The sequence below is a fragment of the Martes martes genome, assembly GCF_963455335.1.
Source record: "Martes martes genome assembly, chromosome: 3".
Taxonomy (NCBI): Eukaryota; Metazoa; Chordata; class Mammalia; order Carnivora; family Mustelidae; genus Martes; species Martes martes.
In genome coordinates, this window is record NC_137890.1 from 155,682,936 (window position 1) to 155,698,129 (window position 15,194).

The following is a 15,194-nucleotide window of genomic DNA, read 5'->3' on the forward strand; positions in this document are numbered from 1 at the left end:
AACTGGAAGAGACTAGGATTTATCTCTGAATTCCTTTATTCTAAGAAAAACGCTTCAAGGACCCTTCTAATTCTGAAATGTAATGTCAAACTCTCTTCTAAAATGGCTCAGTTGGTAGAGTATCTGACTCTTGATCTCAGGATTGTGAGTTCAAGCTCCACGATGGGTGTGGAGATCGCTTAAATAAATAAAACTTTTAAAAATGGAGATATTGGAAACCTAAGGAAAAGAGATTAGCCATGGGACAGATGAGTCTCAACTAAGAATCAGGGACAGTGGAGACGGTGTGCCAGCATCTTGCCTGGACTGAAGCCCCTGTGGGCAGAGGGAAAAGCCCCTGTGGGCAGAGGGAAAGGCAGAGGGGCCAGGTGACAGGGCGCATGGGGTTGGAGAGGAGGCCCTCACTGGAGACAGGGATAAGCGGCTTCAGGACATCTGGGGTCTCCCAGTGGGAACCACTGGCCAGGTGCCTGAGCAGCTTCTCTGGGAGCATCTTGAGTGAAACCAACCAGGAAGCCTTCTGAGGTGGCTGAGTCCCGCCCAGGAAAGAGCTATAGTCAGTCACGCTACAGTGGTGTTGCAGAGTGATCTCAACCTTTGTTAGACACGCAAGCCTACCAGCACCCAGTTATCGGGCCAGAGTGTGAATCAGAGCATTACTGCAAGGAGTGTTCACCAAGCTCTGGTTTTCAAAAGGCTCTGCACATTAGCCAAAGCATAATAAGAAACTTAATTATATTTGTTTTGTAGGTAGGCCAACAGTTACCTATAAAACATACTTGCTGATTTGATGAGCAAAATTGAATTTCCTTGTTTATTAATTTGAGTTTCTTGGATTATTTCTGAAGCCACATATGTTTCCAAACTTTTAGTGACCCCTTGTATGGTGGCTATGTGTTGACTGATCAAGTTATTTGCCTACTGAGGAGTATTTGTGGGGGTTTTTTGTTGTTGTTGTTGTTGGTTGGTTTCCAGCTATGAATCGGGTCTTTGGTTTTCCTGATCTATGATGTATCTTCTTTTTTAAGTAATATTTTTAGGTGAAGTCACGTAACACAATTAACGATTTTAAAGGGAACAGTTCAGAGGCATTGAGTACCTTCATCACGTTTGTAACGACCACCTCTGTAGGATTCCAGAACATTGCCATCACTGCCAAGGACACATTTTTCTCCCGAGTGTTGAAATGGTTTGATCATCTAACAAAAAAACTCTGATTTTGGTCACCTGAATTCCTAATATAAAAATACAAATTGAAAATTACATATTGTGTAATGCAGAAGGTTCTCTATGGTGGACATTTGGGTTACAGCTGAGATCGCAATGTAAGTTCACGGTGCTCAAAAAAAACCCACATTCACCACAGTCTGTTTTGCAATATGACTAAATCTAATTCTTTTTGCAAAAATAAGAGGGTGGGGATGAAAGGTACCAAAAATGTGATTTTTTCCCTTCTTAATGCCAAATGTTTCTTATGACATTTTTGCTTATTAATTACTTGGTTAAATTTTCCAGGCATGTGGGATTTGTATTCCATGCCCCATGCTTCCTGGAACCAGTCCGATTATGGTCATGGGCCCTGATCCTGCCCATGCTCAGAGGTATGGCCAATTGTCTGACGTGCCAGCCAAGAAATTGTCATATGTGAAAGAAGAGGGATGAGAGTCTCTGGGACCTATCTGAGGCTTTCTTTCGGATGAAAAATGCTTTGAGAAAGAGAATTCTGCTGGGAAAAAAGTGATCTGAAGCCTTTCAAAGGTATAAATATTAAAACAAAAACAAAGAACTCATAAGTTTTTAACTTTCCAAAGTAGCTCTGGGCTCTCTCCCCATATGTCAGGAAAGCTTCTAAGAACATTTGCCTTAGGTCAGAGGTCAATGTACTTTTTCTGCCAAGAGTCAGGTAGTAAATACGTAGGCTTAGTGGGCCACATACATCACTGCCAGGTATTCTTTGTGATTGCTGTTTTTAACATCCTTTTAAAAACATAAAAACTGAGCACCTGGGTGTCTCAGTTGGTTAAGTGTCTGCCTTTGGCTCAGGTCATGTTCCCAGATTCCTGATATCAAGCCCCATGTTGGGTTTCCCGCTCACCAGGGAGCCTGTTTCTCCATCTCCCTCTGCCACTTCCCACTCCCCGCCGACACCTGCTCTCTCCCTCTCTCTCCCCCTCTCTCTCAAATAAAATAAAAATTTTAAAAAATAAGATCAACATATAAAAACCATTCTTAGCTCTGGGCCATATAAAAAATGGGCTTCTGGGCAGATTTGGTCCACTGGCTGCTATTTGATGATCTCTGCTTTGGGGTCCCAGGAAAAAAAAAAAAAGCATGGATTTCCACATAGACTGTCCTCTCAGCAGTGCATCCGCTGGGTCAAGCCTTCCCCTGTTTCCTCAACGGGTGGGTGTAGGATTTAGACTGAAAATTTCTAAGGCTTATTCTGTGTTCTGTGACTGCCCCCAGACGACCTAGCTAAGGATCCCTCCTATCGTTTACCTCATCTAAAGCCTCAGCATCATTCAGAACCTCAGCATCAGACTCCAACCATACCCCTCTACTCCGAGTCTGGCAGCCCCTTCCTCAGGAAGACCTCCCAGCTGACAGATGCTTAAGAGCCAAACGAGTGAGGGAAGACTGAGCATGTAAGAACAGCGTCTGCCCATAAAGACACAGAGCAATCAGAAAGAAAGAAAAGCACCCACCTGAGACAGGACACCCGTCTTCTTGCAGTTGGTCCCTCCAACGAAAACCATGTTAGGCATGACCGGTCTGGGATACTCAAACACAAAGTCATATCTTAAGAGCCAGATGGAGCCCTTCTGATACAAGGTGGGTAGGTGCACTTCCCTCTTGAGGATATTGGAGGCGAGGTCTTCGTACTTTGAGTACAGACAGTAGAACAGATAGGTCTCCAAGTAATTAGCGAGGTAGTTGGCCACCCGTTGGGGGAACGTCATCTGGTCTGAGAACTGAGTGTAGCATCTGGGAACGTGGGACACAGGGTTTGGGCTCCTGCTCATGGTATGCTCCAGGGAGCATGGGAAGCCCCTGAAGAGGTACACGAAGGGCAGGCCCAGGTACTCGGCCAGGATCACCCCGCAGGGTAGGGCTGGGTCTGTGAAAAGGGCATCGAATTTGCTCTCCCTGAGGACACTCAGGGTGGCTGAGTCCTCCAGGAGGCTCTGGCAGCTGGTGAAATGCATGTCAATAACGATCATGCTATTCCTGTATTCTGTCTGAGCAGCGTTCAGGAGCCATCTCTCAGCAAAGTGATTATTTCCAAAAGAGCGGTACCGATTCTCCAGCTCCTCCTGGTCAAACGGCACTGGATAGATTTTTCTTGTGTAGTGCTTGGACTCCTTCAGAAGCAAATTGACTTCTGGCACCAGTACCACAATGTCATGCCCCTTCTCGCTGAGGAGCTCAACTATGTCCTTCATACTGAGCCAGTGGCTTCCATCCTGAGGGACCACCAGCAGTCTGTCACCTACAACCTCCCCCCAGAGCACTAAGAAGAAAACTTTCTGAAACACGTGGAGGAGGCAAGCCATCTGGGGGAGAGGACAGGTAGCGACAAGAAAAAGCAGTTCACACTCTCCAAACCTCAGGGCTCCCTGGCTCTTTTCCCCTGAAAGAACCAGTGCTCTTTACAACCCCCTACCTACCTCTCCTTGCTCTGAATTTTGCCCCATTTTAAAAGAACATAAATTAATATTTAACCATTTTTATGCACACAGCGAACTTGACCCAATGAGGTTTCTTATCGGCTTTCACCTGAGCTTCTGGGTTTATTTTTCTCTTTCTCTGCATTCTGCCTCTCCTTCCCGAGCTTAGTCATGCCTGGAGGACAGCTTGGGAGGCTCCTTGAGGCTGGTGGCGGTCCTCTTCCCTGAGCTTTCTGGATTCCCCACGTGGTGATGATGTTCATAGACAAACAGCTCTTCGAGCTTCTCCTCTTCCTCAATGTTGTTCAGAAAGAAGGGTCAACAGATGCCAAATTCAAGATTTGAAACAACACAGCAGAGCTGCCCACTCCACCTCCTGGTGATCTTGTGACCACAGCCAACGCTGGATTAAAAAGTGAGCTGCTGGGAGCTGAAGGGACACAGAGGAGTCTGATCTAGCCCCCCCGCCACCCCTTGGGTTCTTTGGGGTAAACCACTATTATTGCGAGTTTCCTGTTCTATCAGAAGACAGAATCTAATCCTTAAAATACATGCTCTAAAACCAGAATTCCCACTTTGACTGTGGTTAAAAGCAAAAATTCTGGAGTCAACCTACCTCTTCCAAGCTGTGCAGCCCCACTGTTCTGTGCCTGAATTCCCCGTCTCTCGAAAGGGAGTGGCATCTATACCACCTCGGGGTGGGGGGGGGAAGAGCCGTGAAAATTAGTAAGTCAATCCATAATCTGTGGGTGCCCAGGACAGGTCCCACGGATGGGCTCCCTCTGGTTGTCATCAGGCAGCTGGGTCAGAAAGTAACACCTAAAACATCTCAGCAAGGGAAAGATCCAGTTTTGCCTTCTGTCAACCCCAGAGTATAGGAGGAATTAAAGGGGACAGAAGAGGAGGTGGGAAGATTAAAAGGGAAGAAAATGTAGAAGTATAAAACAATGGGAAGGCATCAAGTGACAAGATATTTCACGGCAACAACTGACAAGCCAGCAGTCAAAACCCAAAAAAAGCGCTAGCATCGGGCCCCCTGATGTCTGCAGAACACTTTCTGGCTTGCAAGACAGTTTCCCAGGGTCTTAGCATCCTAGGGTCACTGCAACAAAGTATCACACAGTAACTGGCCCAAACAACAGAAATGTATTCCCATAGTTCTGGAGTCCAGAAGACTGAGACCAAAGCATCAGCGGGCTTGAGTCCTTCTGGAGGCTTCGAGACAGAACCTGTTCCTCTCTCCTAGCTCCTGGTGAGCTAGGTGAATTGCTGGCAATCTTTGGCAGTACTAGGCAGATGCAGGCATCACTTCACCTCTACCTTCCTTTTCGCCCTTCTCCCTGTGTATGTCTGTGTGCAAATCTCCCCTTTTCATTAGGACACCAGTCATCCTGGATTAGCGCCCACCGCAAATGATCTCTTCTTAACTAACATATTTCCAAAAAGGGTCCCATTCTGAGCAACTAGGTATTAGGACTTCAACACATCTTTCCAGGGACACAAGTTAACCAATAGCACTCATCTATCATCTCACACAATTCAAACCCCAAAGTCCAGGTCCGAGAAAACTGAGGCTTGCCACTTTAAGAAGGGGCACTTTTGGGGAACTTCTGCACCTCAGAAGGGAATACAGAACTGGCCCTCTCTAGATCCGCCATTCTCAAACCTTTCCATGTCAGGATTCCTTTACACTCCTAGTAACAATGGGAGACCCCCCAAACTTTTGTTTACGTGGGTCATGTCTATCCAGATGAACCATTTTAGAAACTAAAACTGGTGTGTATAAAAGAGACTTCCTCACTCGTTTACGATACCAAGAATAAGCCCAAGAGAAGTTAGCATGGCTGACATCTTTTATGAAAAAAATACTCTATTTCCCCAAACAAGCAAAAAATTGGTCCAAAGCGCGACATTGTTTTACACGTTCTGCAAGCAAGCCCCTGTCTGACTTGGTAGACAATGGTGGGACTCTGCCACCTGCCTCTGCACTCAGCCTAGGCAATACCACTTGTCGTGGAGCCTATGGAAAACTCCACGGTACCATGCTGAGAAGATGAAGTGGAAAAAGCAAGTCACGTCTTAACATTACTATGAAATCATTTGACCTCAGGGACTCCCGGGAAGGGTCTCCGGGATCCCTCAGTTTCTGTACTTTGAGAATCACTGTTCTAGATCAGAGGATGGCAATTTTTTTTTTCTGGAAAGGCCTAAATAGTACATATTTGAATTTTTATAAGCCCTTGGCGTAGATACTGATACAAGCCAAGATGTCACCTCTTCCCCACCCCCCATGTCCACAGGACTCGCTCCCTCCCTTCCTGCCTGCTTGGGTCAGTGTCATGTCCAAGAGACCTTCTCTGGTGAGCTCATTATTAAATAACCCAGCCCATCACTGGGAAGCCTTTAACCTCCTTATATTTCTCTGTTTCATTCATCACTACCCAACCTATTGCTCATTTATGTGTCTCCTCCCGACTAGAATGGGGAAACCCTGAGGGCAGGAACAATATTTGTTTTGTTCTCTGCTTTATGCCCAATATCTAGAAGAATGCCGAGCATACAGTAGGCTCTCCATAAATGTTCGCTGATTAAAGAACGACACTTTGGTTTGTCTGTTTTATTCCTACATTTCCTTTTTCTTCATGGAGCCCATCGTGGGGCTTGAACTCACCACCTGAGATCAAGACTTGAGCTGAAACCAAGAGTCGGACACTTAACCGACAGAGCCGCCCAGGCACCCACTCAACCTACATTTCATTTTCATGTCTCTTTCCAAGTTGTGAGAATTCATATACGAAATTTAAAGAACCATGTGCTCTTTTTTTGAGAAGAAACTGGTAAATGGCATTATAAGCATGTGATGGGTCACTTGCCTTTTAGGAAACTGAGACTTGAGAAGTCTGAGTGTAGCCAGCAGATGGTGAGGGCCCTGGTGCAGGAGTTGGATGGCATTGAGCCCACTTCCAGCCCTGTACCCCTACTCGCCCCCCGTCTGCCTGGGCCATGACCCATCTCCTGATTGTTGGGTTTCTCAACTGAGACTCAGAGTGAGAGGGTCATGATTATCCTGCCATATATACCTATCACATGACCAAGGGAGGTCCAAGAGGATGAGGGTTGAAACCAGACTAAATGAAAGGTAGTTCCTGGCATGACTAGAACAGACTCGCCCACAGCTACTCAGGCACAACCGAACTCTCACACAAGGTCTTGTCATCATCCATGCCTGTGGGCTCATGAGGCATGCTGAGACCTAGGAAAGGAGAAGAAGCCTGAGGAATGGCACGGAATGGCACGGAATCACCATCCCAAGCACAGGGCTGGCCCCAGGAATGCAGCCAAGATGCTAATTCATTGCAACCTCCTCCAGGGAGGGACGCCAGCAGGATTTTCCATTTACAATCATCAGAGCCTGGAGGGGAGCAACATCCTGGTTTGGGTCCATCTAGACAGCAGTAAGACCCCAAGATGTTTACAGAGTGAGCACAGTGCAGGTCCACCCCTCCAGGGTAGGCAGGAGCTAAGCAGATCCTTTCTAAGAGCAGTACATCGGGAGGCAGAAAGGCTTAAGCGAGTGTGTGGAAGGAGGAGAAATAAGATAGGCTACAAACCTCAGCTGCTTCACACCAGGCCCCCATTCTGCTGAGGACCTTGGCCTGGGCCCTTCCTAGGAGAGCCTAGCTCTGATCTTGTTGTTCAACAAGAAGGCTGGGGAAAGCACATGACTTGGCTGGGGGCCCCATTCTCATTCCTAGCAGGCCCAAACTTACACACTGGAGATAGGAAATGAAGGAAAGGAACCAATCCCACCTTGCAAAACATCACCAAAGACATGTCTTGCAAATTAAGAAAGCTTTAGACAACAGTTCTCTTCCTTCTCCTAAGATTTGACTATTTCTAAGAATGGTGTGTGTGCATACACAGGGCAACAGGAAGAAGGATCTAGCATGTGTGCCAATCCCAGTGGTTGCGGAGACCCTAAAGGTGATATACCCCAGAGCCCAGACCCACCCTGGGCAGTGCTGTGGAGCTCGACACATCTTCAGGCATCATGGAGTGTCTGGGTGGGCCAGTGTTTTCTTAGGGATTCTTGCAGATCCAACAACTAAGCTTAGGACATGTATCAGTGGGGAGAAGGAGGTAGATCCTGGGAGTTCCCAAAAAGTCAGAGGAGGACACCTGGCATTTGGCATAGAGGGGAGTTGTACAGGTGTGCATGGAGGTGATGACAACCTCAGAGAGGTTGACCCTTAAATCACCCACAACCTATGAGTAACGGAGCCTGGACCTACAAGATTTAAAAGCACCTGCAAAGTGCTTGAGACCTGAGAAAAAGGCATTTGCTAACTGCAGAGCACAAAAATGCAAAATCAAATTAATAAATGTTTTATTAAATAACTACACAAGTGTGCCTGTGTGTGAACAGTCTGCTGTGGTTCAGCGCATCGAGTAACGTGGACAGTGTATGGGATGTGGGATCCTGGAGGAGCTTAATCCATTGACTAGACCATGGGGTATGGGCTGCAAAAATTAGCATTCTGGGTCCAGGTCTTGGTGCGGGTCCGAAATGGTCAAGTCTGAATCACCCATGGCTGGGATGGGGCAGTCCAGAGAAGTGTGGCTTGTCTGGCCAGACAGCTCCCAGTGGGCACTTGTCCTACTGTAAGATCTGTGTCTATCACTACCCAGGGAGGTTTGCACCGACATGGGTGGTAGTCCCAGAAGCTGCAAGCAGTGGGGAGGGGGACAGGCCACTAATTAGCCCTGACCAAGGGACTACTCAGAGGACACAGACAATAGGATTTCCACTTGCCTATTTTTACTAGAGCAGTCCATCCCAAAAGATCATTGACTAACACTTGCCCAATCTAACCCAGCCTTGGTCACTGAGTCTTGGGTCCCTCAGGACTGCGGGGAGCCAAAGCAGGCACAGGACAATGTGACTCTCCACTCAGATAGCCTGGTACGGGGTGCCATCTGGTGTGATTGAATGGTGTGGATGATGTATGCCTGTGGAACAGTGGAACCCGGGTCGATCAAGCCCACACCAACTTTCAGTTTCCAGGAACAGCTTACACTCCACCACCAGAAAGCAAGGAAACCAGAAGAGGTCAGAATAACTGACCCAGTTACTACAAAAAGTCACAGCTGTTTTGAAAAGGAAAGGAAGTATTACACATTAATAGTGTGTTAGAAGAAATGATGCAACATGGAAAGTGCGTTTGTGTCCTGCTCAAACAAACCAGCTGTTGAAAGATGTGGTTTCTCTTTTTAAGAAAATTTTGGTCAAATTCACATTATGTGAAATTCATCATTATCATTTCTAAGAGGGCAATTTGGTAGCATTTAGCACAGTCACGGTGCCATGCCTCCATCACCACCATCTAGTTCCAAGACATTTTCATCATCCCAAAAGGAAACCTCTTCCCCATTAAGCAGCCGTTCCTGACTCCCTCCTCCCCTGAGCCTTTGGCAACCCCTCACCTGCTTTTTTTATCTCTATAGATCTACCTATTCCGGATATTTCACAAAAATGGAATCACAGCACATTACAGCCTTTTGTGTCTGAGTTCCTTCACTCAGCATTACCTTTTCAGTGCTTATCCACATTATATAGCAGGTGTCAGGTCTTTATCGTTGTTATGGCTGAATAATATTCCACTGTATGAAGAGACCACATTATGTTCATCCATTCACCAACTGAAAGACATTTGGGTTGTTCCTACCTTTTGGCTATTACGAACGTGCTGCTATGAACATGCCTATAGAAACTTTGGTTTCAGGATCTGTTTTCAATTCCTTAGATATATAACCAGGAGCAGAATTGCCGAATCATATGGCAATTCTATGTTTCACTTAAGCAGGAACTGCCAGAATGCTTTCCATACTGGCTACAGTATTTTATATTCCCACCAGCAATAGACAAGGGTTCCAGTTTCTCCACATTCTTACCAATACTTATTTTCCTTTTGTTTTTTTAAGTATAGTCATCATATCAGGTGTGAATTGGTATCTCCTTGTGATACTGATTCACATTTCTCTAGTACCTAACGGTGAGCATCTTTTCATGTGCTTGTTGGCCATTTATATATCTACTTGAGAGAAATGTCTATTTCAATTCTTTGTCCATTTTTAATGGGGTCGTTTGAGTTCTTTATATATTTTGGATACCAGAATCTTATCAAATACATGATTTACAAATATTTTCTCCCATTCTTTGGGTTGTCTTTTTATGCTCTTAATAGTGTCCTTTAATACATGAAAGTTTCTCATCTTAATGAAGTTCAGTTTATCAATTTCCTTGTTTGTTTCTTGTATTTTTGGTGTTATACTTAAGAAACTGTTGTCAAATCTAAGGTCAGGGAAGATTTAGTTCAATATTTTCCTCTAAAAGTTTGATAGTTTTACTTTTATATTTAGGTCTTTGATCCATTTTAATTTTTATATATGGTGTGAGGTAAGGGTCCAACTTCGTTCTTTTTATATATGGATATCCATTCGTCCCAGAGCCATTTGTTAAAGAGAATATTCTTCCACTGTTGCAAAATTTTGACACTTTCTCAAAAATCAATTGGCCATAGATATACGGGTTTATTTCTAAATTTATAGCTCTATTCCTTTCATCTGTATTTAAAAGACATTTCTCAGATAATTAAGGAAATTTAATTATAGCCTAGAAATTAGATAATGTTAAAGAATTATTGATTTTATTAGGTGTGATAATGATACTGCAGTTATGTAATAACAAATTCTCCTTATTTTTTTATAATTAGTGAAGTCTTTGGGAATGGAAGGACATGTCAAGAACTTCTTTAAAAAATAACAGTCAGGGAGCGGCCCCTGGGTGGCTCAGTCGGTTAAGTGTCCAACTCTTGATTTTGGCTCAGCCCATGATCTCAGAGTTCACCCTCAACAAGGAGTCTGCTTGAGATTCTCTCTCCATCTCCCTCTACCAGCCCCTCTCTCTCCCTCTCCCTCTCTCTTTCAAATAAATAAACAGATCTTTAAAAAATAAAAAAGAATTTTTAAATAATAAAAGTCAAAAGGTTTTTAAGAGAGAAAAAAGGGGATAGATGAAACAGTACAGAAAAATATTGAAAGTTATTTAACCTAAGGATAGATATATGAGTGTTAATTACTCAACAGTCTTTCCTTTTGCACAGGTTTGAAAAACTTTGATAATAAAAAGTTGAAATAAATAATCTTGGGGAGAGGTGCTGGGTTTCCCTGCTAACAGATAAATGTGAATTTGAATTTGAATTTTGGAATCGAGCCAGAAGCTGAGGGAAATGAGGAAGCATAGATCTTTTATAGTTGTGTAAACTCATCCTGTTTCCAGTTCTCCAGAGCTGAAATGACTGCCCTGAATTGTATTCTTTCCAGCTGGACCCCATAATCATTCTGGTGGAACTCATGAGAAATTGAAAAACACTAGAAGTCATTTCTTTTCCCATTAAAACTATTTTAGTGTTCTCCTGAATGATGATCTGCTGTCCTTGTTAAAGTATTTAATTACATCTTTTAATATAATTCCCCTGGACAGACTAAGGGAGATTTTGTTATAGGAAACTCTCAGGAAAATCCCCTCCATGGCACTTGAGACACGGCACACAAACAAACACGTGCACTCACCCAAAGACACACATGCATGACCCACATTGCCATCAGGCTATGTTTTCTTCTATCAGATGAGATTCAGACTGTGATTCCTGTTCTCAAATTCATAAAATCATTTTATGTCATATAAACAGAACATTAATATTTTACTTCTCCATTTGCAACTAGACAAAGAATTTTTAATTTTGTGAAGGAGAGTAAATAACAAGAATCACCAAGAAAATTTAGAAAAATACTGAGTACGGGGCTTGCCTTACCACATATTAAAACTTACTACAAAGCTACTACAATCAAAATATGACACTGGTATGTGAGTAAATAAATAAATCCATGGAACAAAACTGAGAGTTCAAAAGTAGAGAATTCAAAAGTAGAGTTCAAAAGAGTAAATAAATATGGAAATTTAAATTTGATAAAGACACATTTCAATTCAACAGACAAATGAATTGTTTTATTAAATGAGGTTGGTACAACGGACGATCCATTTAGAAAAATAATAAAAGGTAGATCCTTACACCATGTAAAGTCTTTACTGTAAAAATGTAACTGTTAACACCGGAGGAATTAAAAATATTAGGACATAGTATGGAAAAAAGGTTTATATATCTCAGGCTTGGAAAGACCTAAACAAGTTGAAATCCAGAAACCACTAGAAAAAAGTTAAGACGTTTGACTATCCAAAATGAAAACCCTCTATGACAAAAGATGAAGAATAGCCAAGGGAAAAAATTTTAGCATTTCATAAAAAGTATTAATATTCCTAATACTCAAGAGACTTAGAGTCATTAGCTATAAAAAGACAAATGACCCTAGAAAAATAGTTAAAGAGTCTGAATACATACTTCCCAAAAGTTGAAATCAAGTGGCCAACATATCTATGAAAATTGAAGCAGCTATTAGAATTTTTATTTATTTATTTTTGCCAAAAGAGTTTTAGAAGTTTGACAACATCTGAAGATGGAGAAGGTATGGAAACCCTGGAGCATTCACATCCTGTTGACCAAAGTGTGAGATTGTTCAATCTTTTGAAAGCAACCTGTCAAATGTATTAAAATGCAATGTGTGGTACAGATGGCCCTTCTTTTCACTACATCTGTATCTTTGGGTGAGGGTTTTGAAGGGGCGGAGGGTGGGAGGTTGGGGGAACCAGGTGGTGGGTATTAGGGAGGGCACAGATTGCATGGAGCACTGGGTGTGGTGAAAAAACAATGAATACTGTTACGCTGAAAATAAATAAAAAATTTAAAAAAAAATGCAATGTGTGGGAGGCCCCTGGGTGGTTCAGATGGTTAAGCATCTGCCTTCAGCTCAGGTCATGATCTCAGGGGTTCTAGGATCGAGTCCCGCATCTGGCTCCTTCCTTGGCGAGTAGCTTGTTTCTCCCTCTGCCTGCTTCTCCCTCTGCTGGTGCTCTCTCTCTTTCTCTGTCTTACACATGAATAAAAATCATAAAAGAATAAAATAAAATATGTGCATAGCATTGTGTGCCCTACTCCTAAGGACATCCAGCCTACAGAGATAAGAACAGGAAAACGGAAATGTGGGAAAGCAAAGAAATTACTTAAGAATGGTTAGTACAAAAAAAATGGTTAGTACAGTCTTGTTTATAACAAAAACAGTGGGAAAAGCTTAAATATCTATCAGTATTGTTTAGTTGAATGAACTATGGTACATCCAAAGTAAAGAATTTTATGTAACTATCACAAAGAATGTGACAATCTGTAGGGACTGACTGTAAAGATGTTAATGATTTATTAGTAAGTGAAAAAAGAAAGGTAAAGAACAATATGTCCAGTCCATTACTAGATTTTTCTTTTAGTAAAACAAGTGTGAGAATTTATATTAGATATATCCATACATATATAAAATAATTTCAGAAAAATTGGAAAAACAGCATACAAAACTGCTAAGAGCATTTTCCTATAAGGGTTGGCATTAGATTAACAAAAAAGGAAGTTTCGGGGCAGCTGGGTGGCTCATTGGGTTAAGCCTCTACCTTCGGCTTGGGTCATGATCCCAGGGTCCTGGTATCGACCCCTGAATCAGGCTCTCTGCTCAGCAGGGATCCTGCTCCCCCTCCCCTCTCTGCTCACCTCTCTGCCTGCTTGTGATCTCTTTCTGTCAAATAAATAAATAAAATCTTTAAAAAAAAAAAAAAAGAAGAAGTTTCATTTCTTACTGTGTTTTCTAGTAGTTTCCCAAGGAGAGTATTACAAAACACAGCCTGGAAATTGTATACAATTATATCAATTATATGTGTATGCATATCAAAGACAGCAGCTTTATAAAAATTTGTTAATGCACAATTCAGTGAATTAGCACAAAACAATTCATTCAACCAGGAAAAGATTTCCAAATGTGACGAATGTAAATGACAAACCACAGTTCAGTAAGGAATGTTTTGTTTGTTTGTTTAATGTCCAAAGCCAGGTTATTCTTACTATGCAAAAGAAGAGGTCACTTACCTTTGGCAATGGCTTTCTCTCATGGCAGTTGATGCCTCCGATGAAGACCATGTTGGGCATCACGGGTCTGGGGTATTCCAAAACAAAGTCAGTTCTTAATAACCAAATTGATGTTTGGCTGTAGAGATCATAGGGTGTGACAGTCGTTTGGAGAATCTCAGATGCAACTTCTACAGCATTTTTTAAAAAATGCGAACAAAATAAATGTTCCTCCAAGTGGAAGATGTGATTCCGCACTCTCTCTCCGAAAGTCATGGCATCCGAGAATGCTAAGAAAAATCTAGGAACATAAGAAAGGGGACTGGGGCACTGTGCGCCTTCTTCAAGATAATGACAAAATATTCCCCTGGTGAAGACCACAGATGGGAGTGAAAAATACTTGGCTACAATTAAGCCACACATATCAAAAGGATCCAGAAATATTGCATCAAAAGAACTCTCCTTTATGTACTCTATTAATTTTGTGTCTTTAAACAAATTCCTACAATGTAAAAAAAGGTGTCCAAAAATGTCATTGGATGGACTCATTATCATGGAAAGTAAATTTTGTTGCCGAGCTTTCCATTGAAAGTCAGAGAAAGTCTTGAAGTGCTGATTTAGCTCCTCCAGAGTGTAATCTGTGGAATAAGTCTTCACTGTAAAATTAGAGGATTTTCCCAGTTGCCAGCTCACCTCTGGCACGATTAAAACCACCTCATGCCCCCTGTGGATGAGTTCCTCCACCACCAACTGCATGGTAAACCAGTGGCTACCATCCATGGGTACCACCAGCAGCTTGCCTGCCTCGGCAAAGCCAGAAGTCAGCAGGAGACACACACAGAGAGGAGGGAAGCCAGTCAAAATCGCCGGAGCCATTTGGGAAACTAGCCCAGAGCTATCCAGCTGCTTGGATTCTGAAGTGGCATAATACAGTCCGCGGAAGAAATACAGGCAAAAAGCCCAACCCAGGAGAGGGCGTGTATTTGTATATTCATAAAAAAAAAAATTACACTCATTGCCCACGGTGCACTCATGAGAACAATAAGAATGAGTCTCATTTGCTGAGACACGTGTTTCTATGTTTTCCAGATAAGGATACCTTTTGATCTTTGCCTTGTCAGAGTTCATGGACTGTATTGCACGCAACGGTCATTTGTAAACAGAATTATTAAGCAATGCTTTTGAGGACTCAGAGTGACAAAAAAGAATGTAATGTCAATAAACATGATACTTTTTTTTTAAGATTTTTATTTATTTATTTACTTGACAGAGAGGGATCACAAGTAGGCAGAGAGGCAGGCAGAGAGAGAGGCAGGGAGGCAGGCTCCCCTGCTGAGCAGGGAGCCCAATGTGGGGCTCGATGTGGGGCTCGATCCCAGGACTCTGAGATCATGACCTGAGCCAAAGGCAGAGGCTTAACCACTGAGCCACCCAGGTGCCCCAACTTATACTTTTGCAGTCAGTT

General features: G+C 42.9%; 1 protein-coding gene across 3 annotated transcripts in view; it reads right to left on the bottom strand.

The window, feature by feature from the left end:
* The window catches only part of LOC308339473 (UDP-glucuronosyltransferase 1A6-like), a 52,005-nt gene extending 37,353 nt beyond the window's left edge, over window positions 1-14,652 (bottom strand). The window contains exons 1-2 of one of the 3 annotated variants that reach the window (XM_080798167.1): window positions 13,751-14,652; window positions 2,706-2,882 (exon numbers count right to left, since the gene is read on the bottom strand). In XM_080798167.1, the coding sequence (XP_080654293.1) occupies window positions 2,706-2,882; window positions 13,751-14,605 (1,032 nt within the window). In that variant the 5' untranslated portion in view covers window positions 14,606-14,652. Of the gene's footprint in view, window positions 1-2,705; window positions 3,976-13,750 lie in introns of those variants that run through there. The other 2 variants (XM_080798165.1, XM_080798166.1) reach the window with 2 other exon arrangements.
* Between the last annotated feature and the right edge of the window lie 542 nt (window positions 14,653-15,194).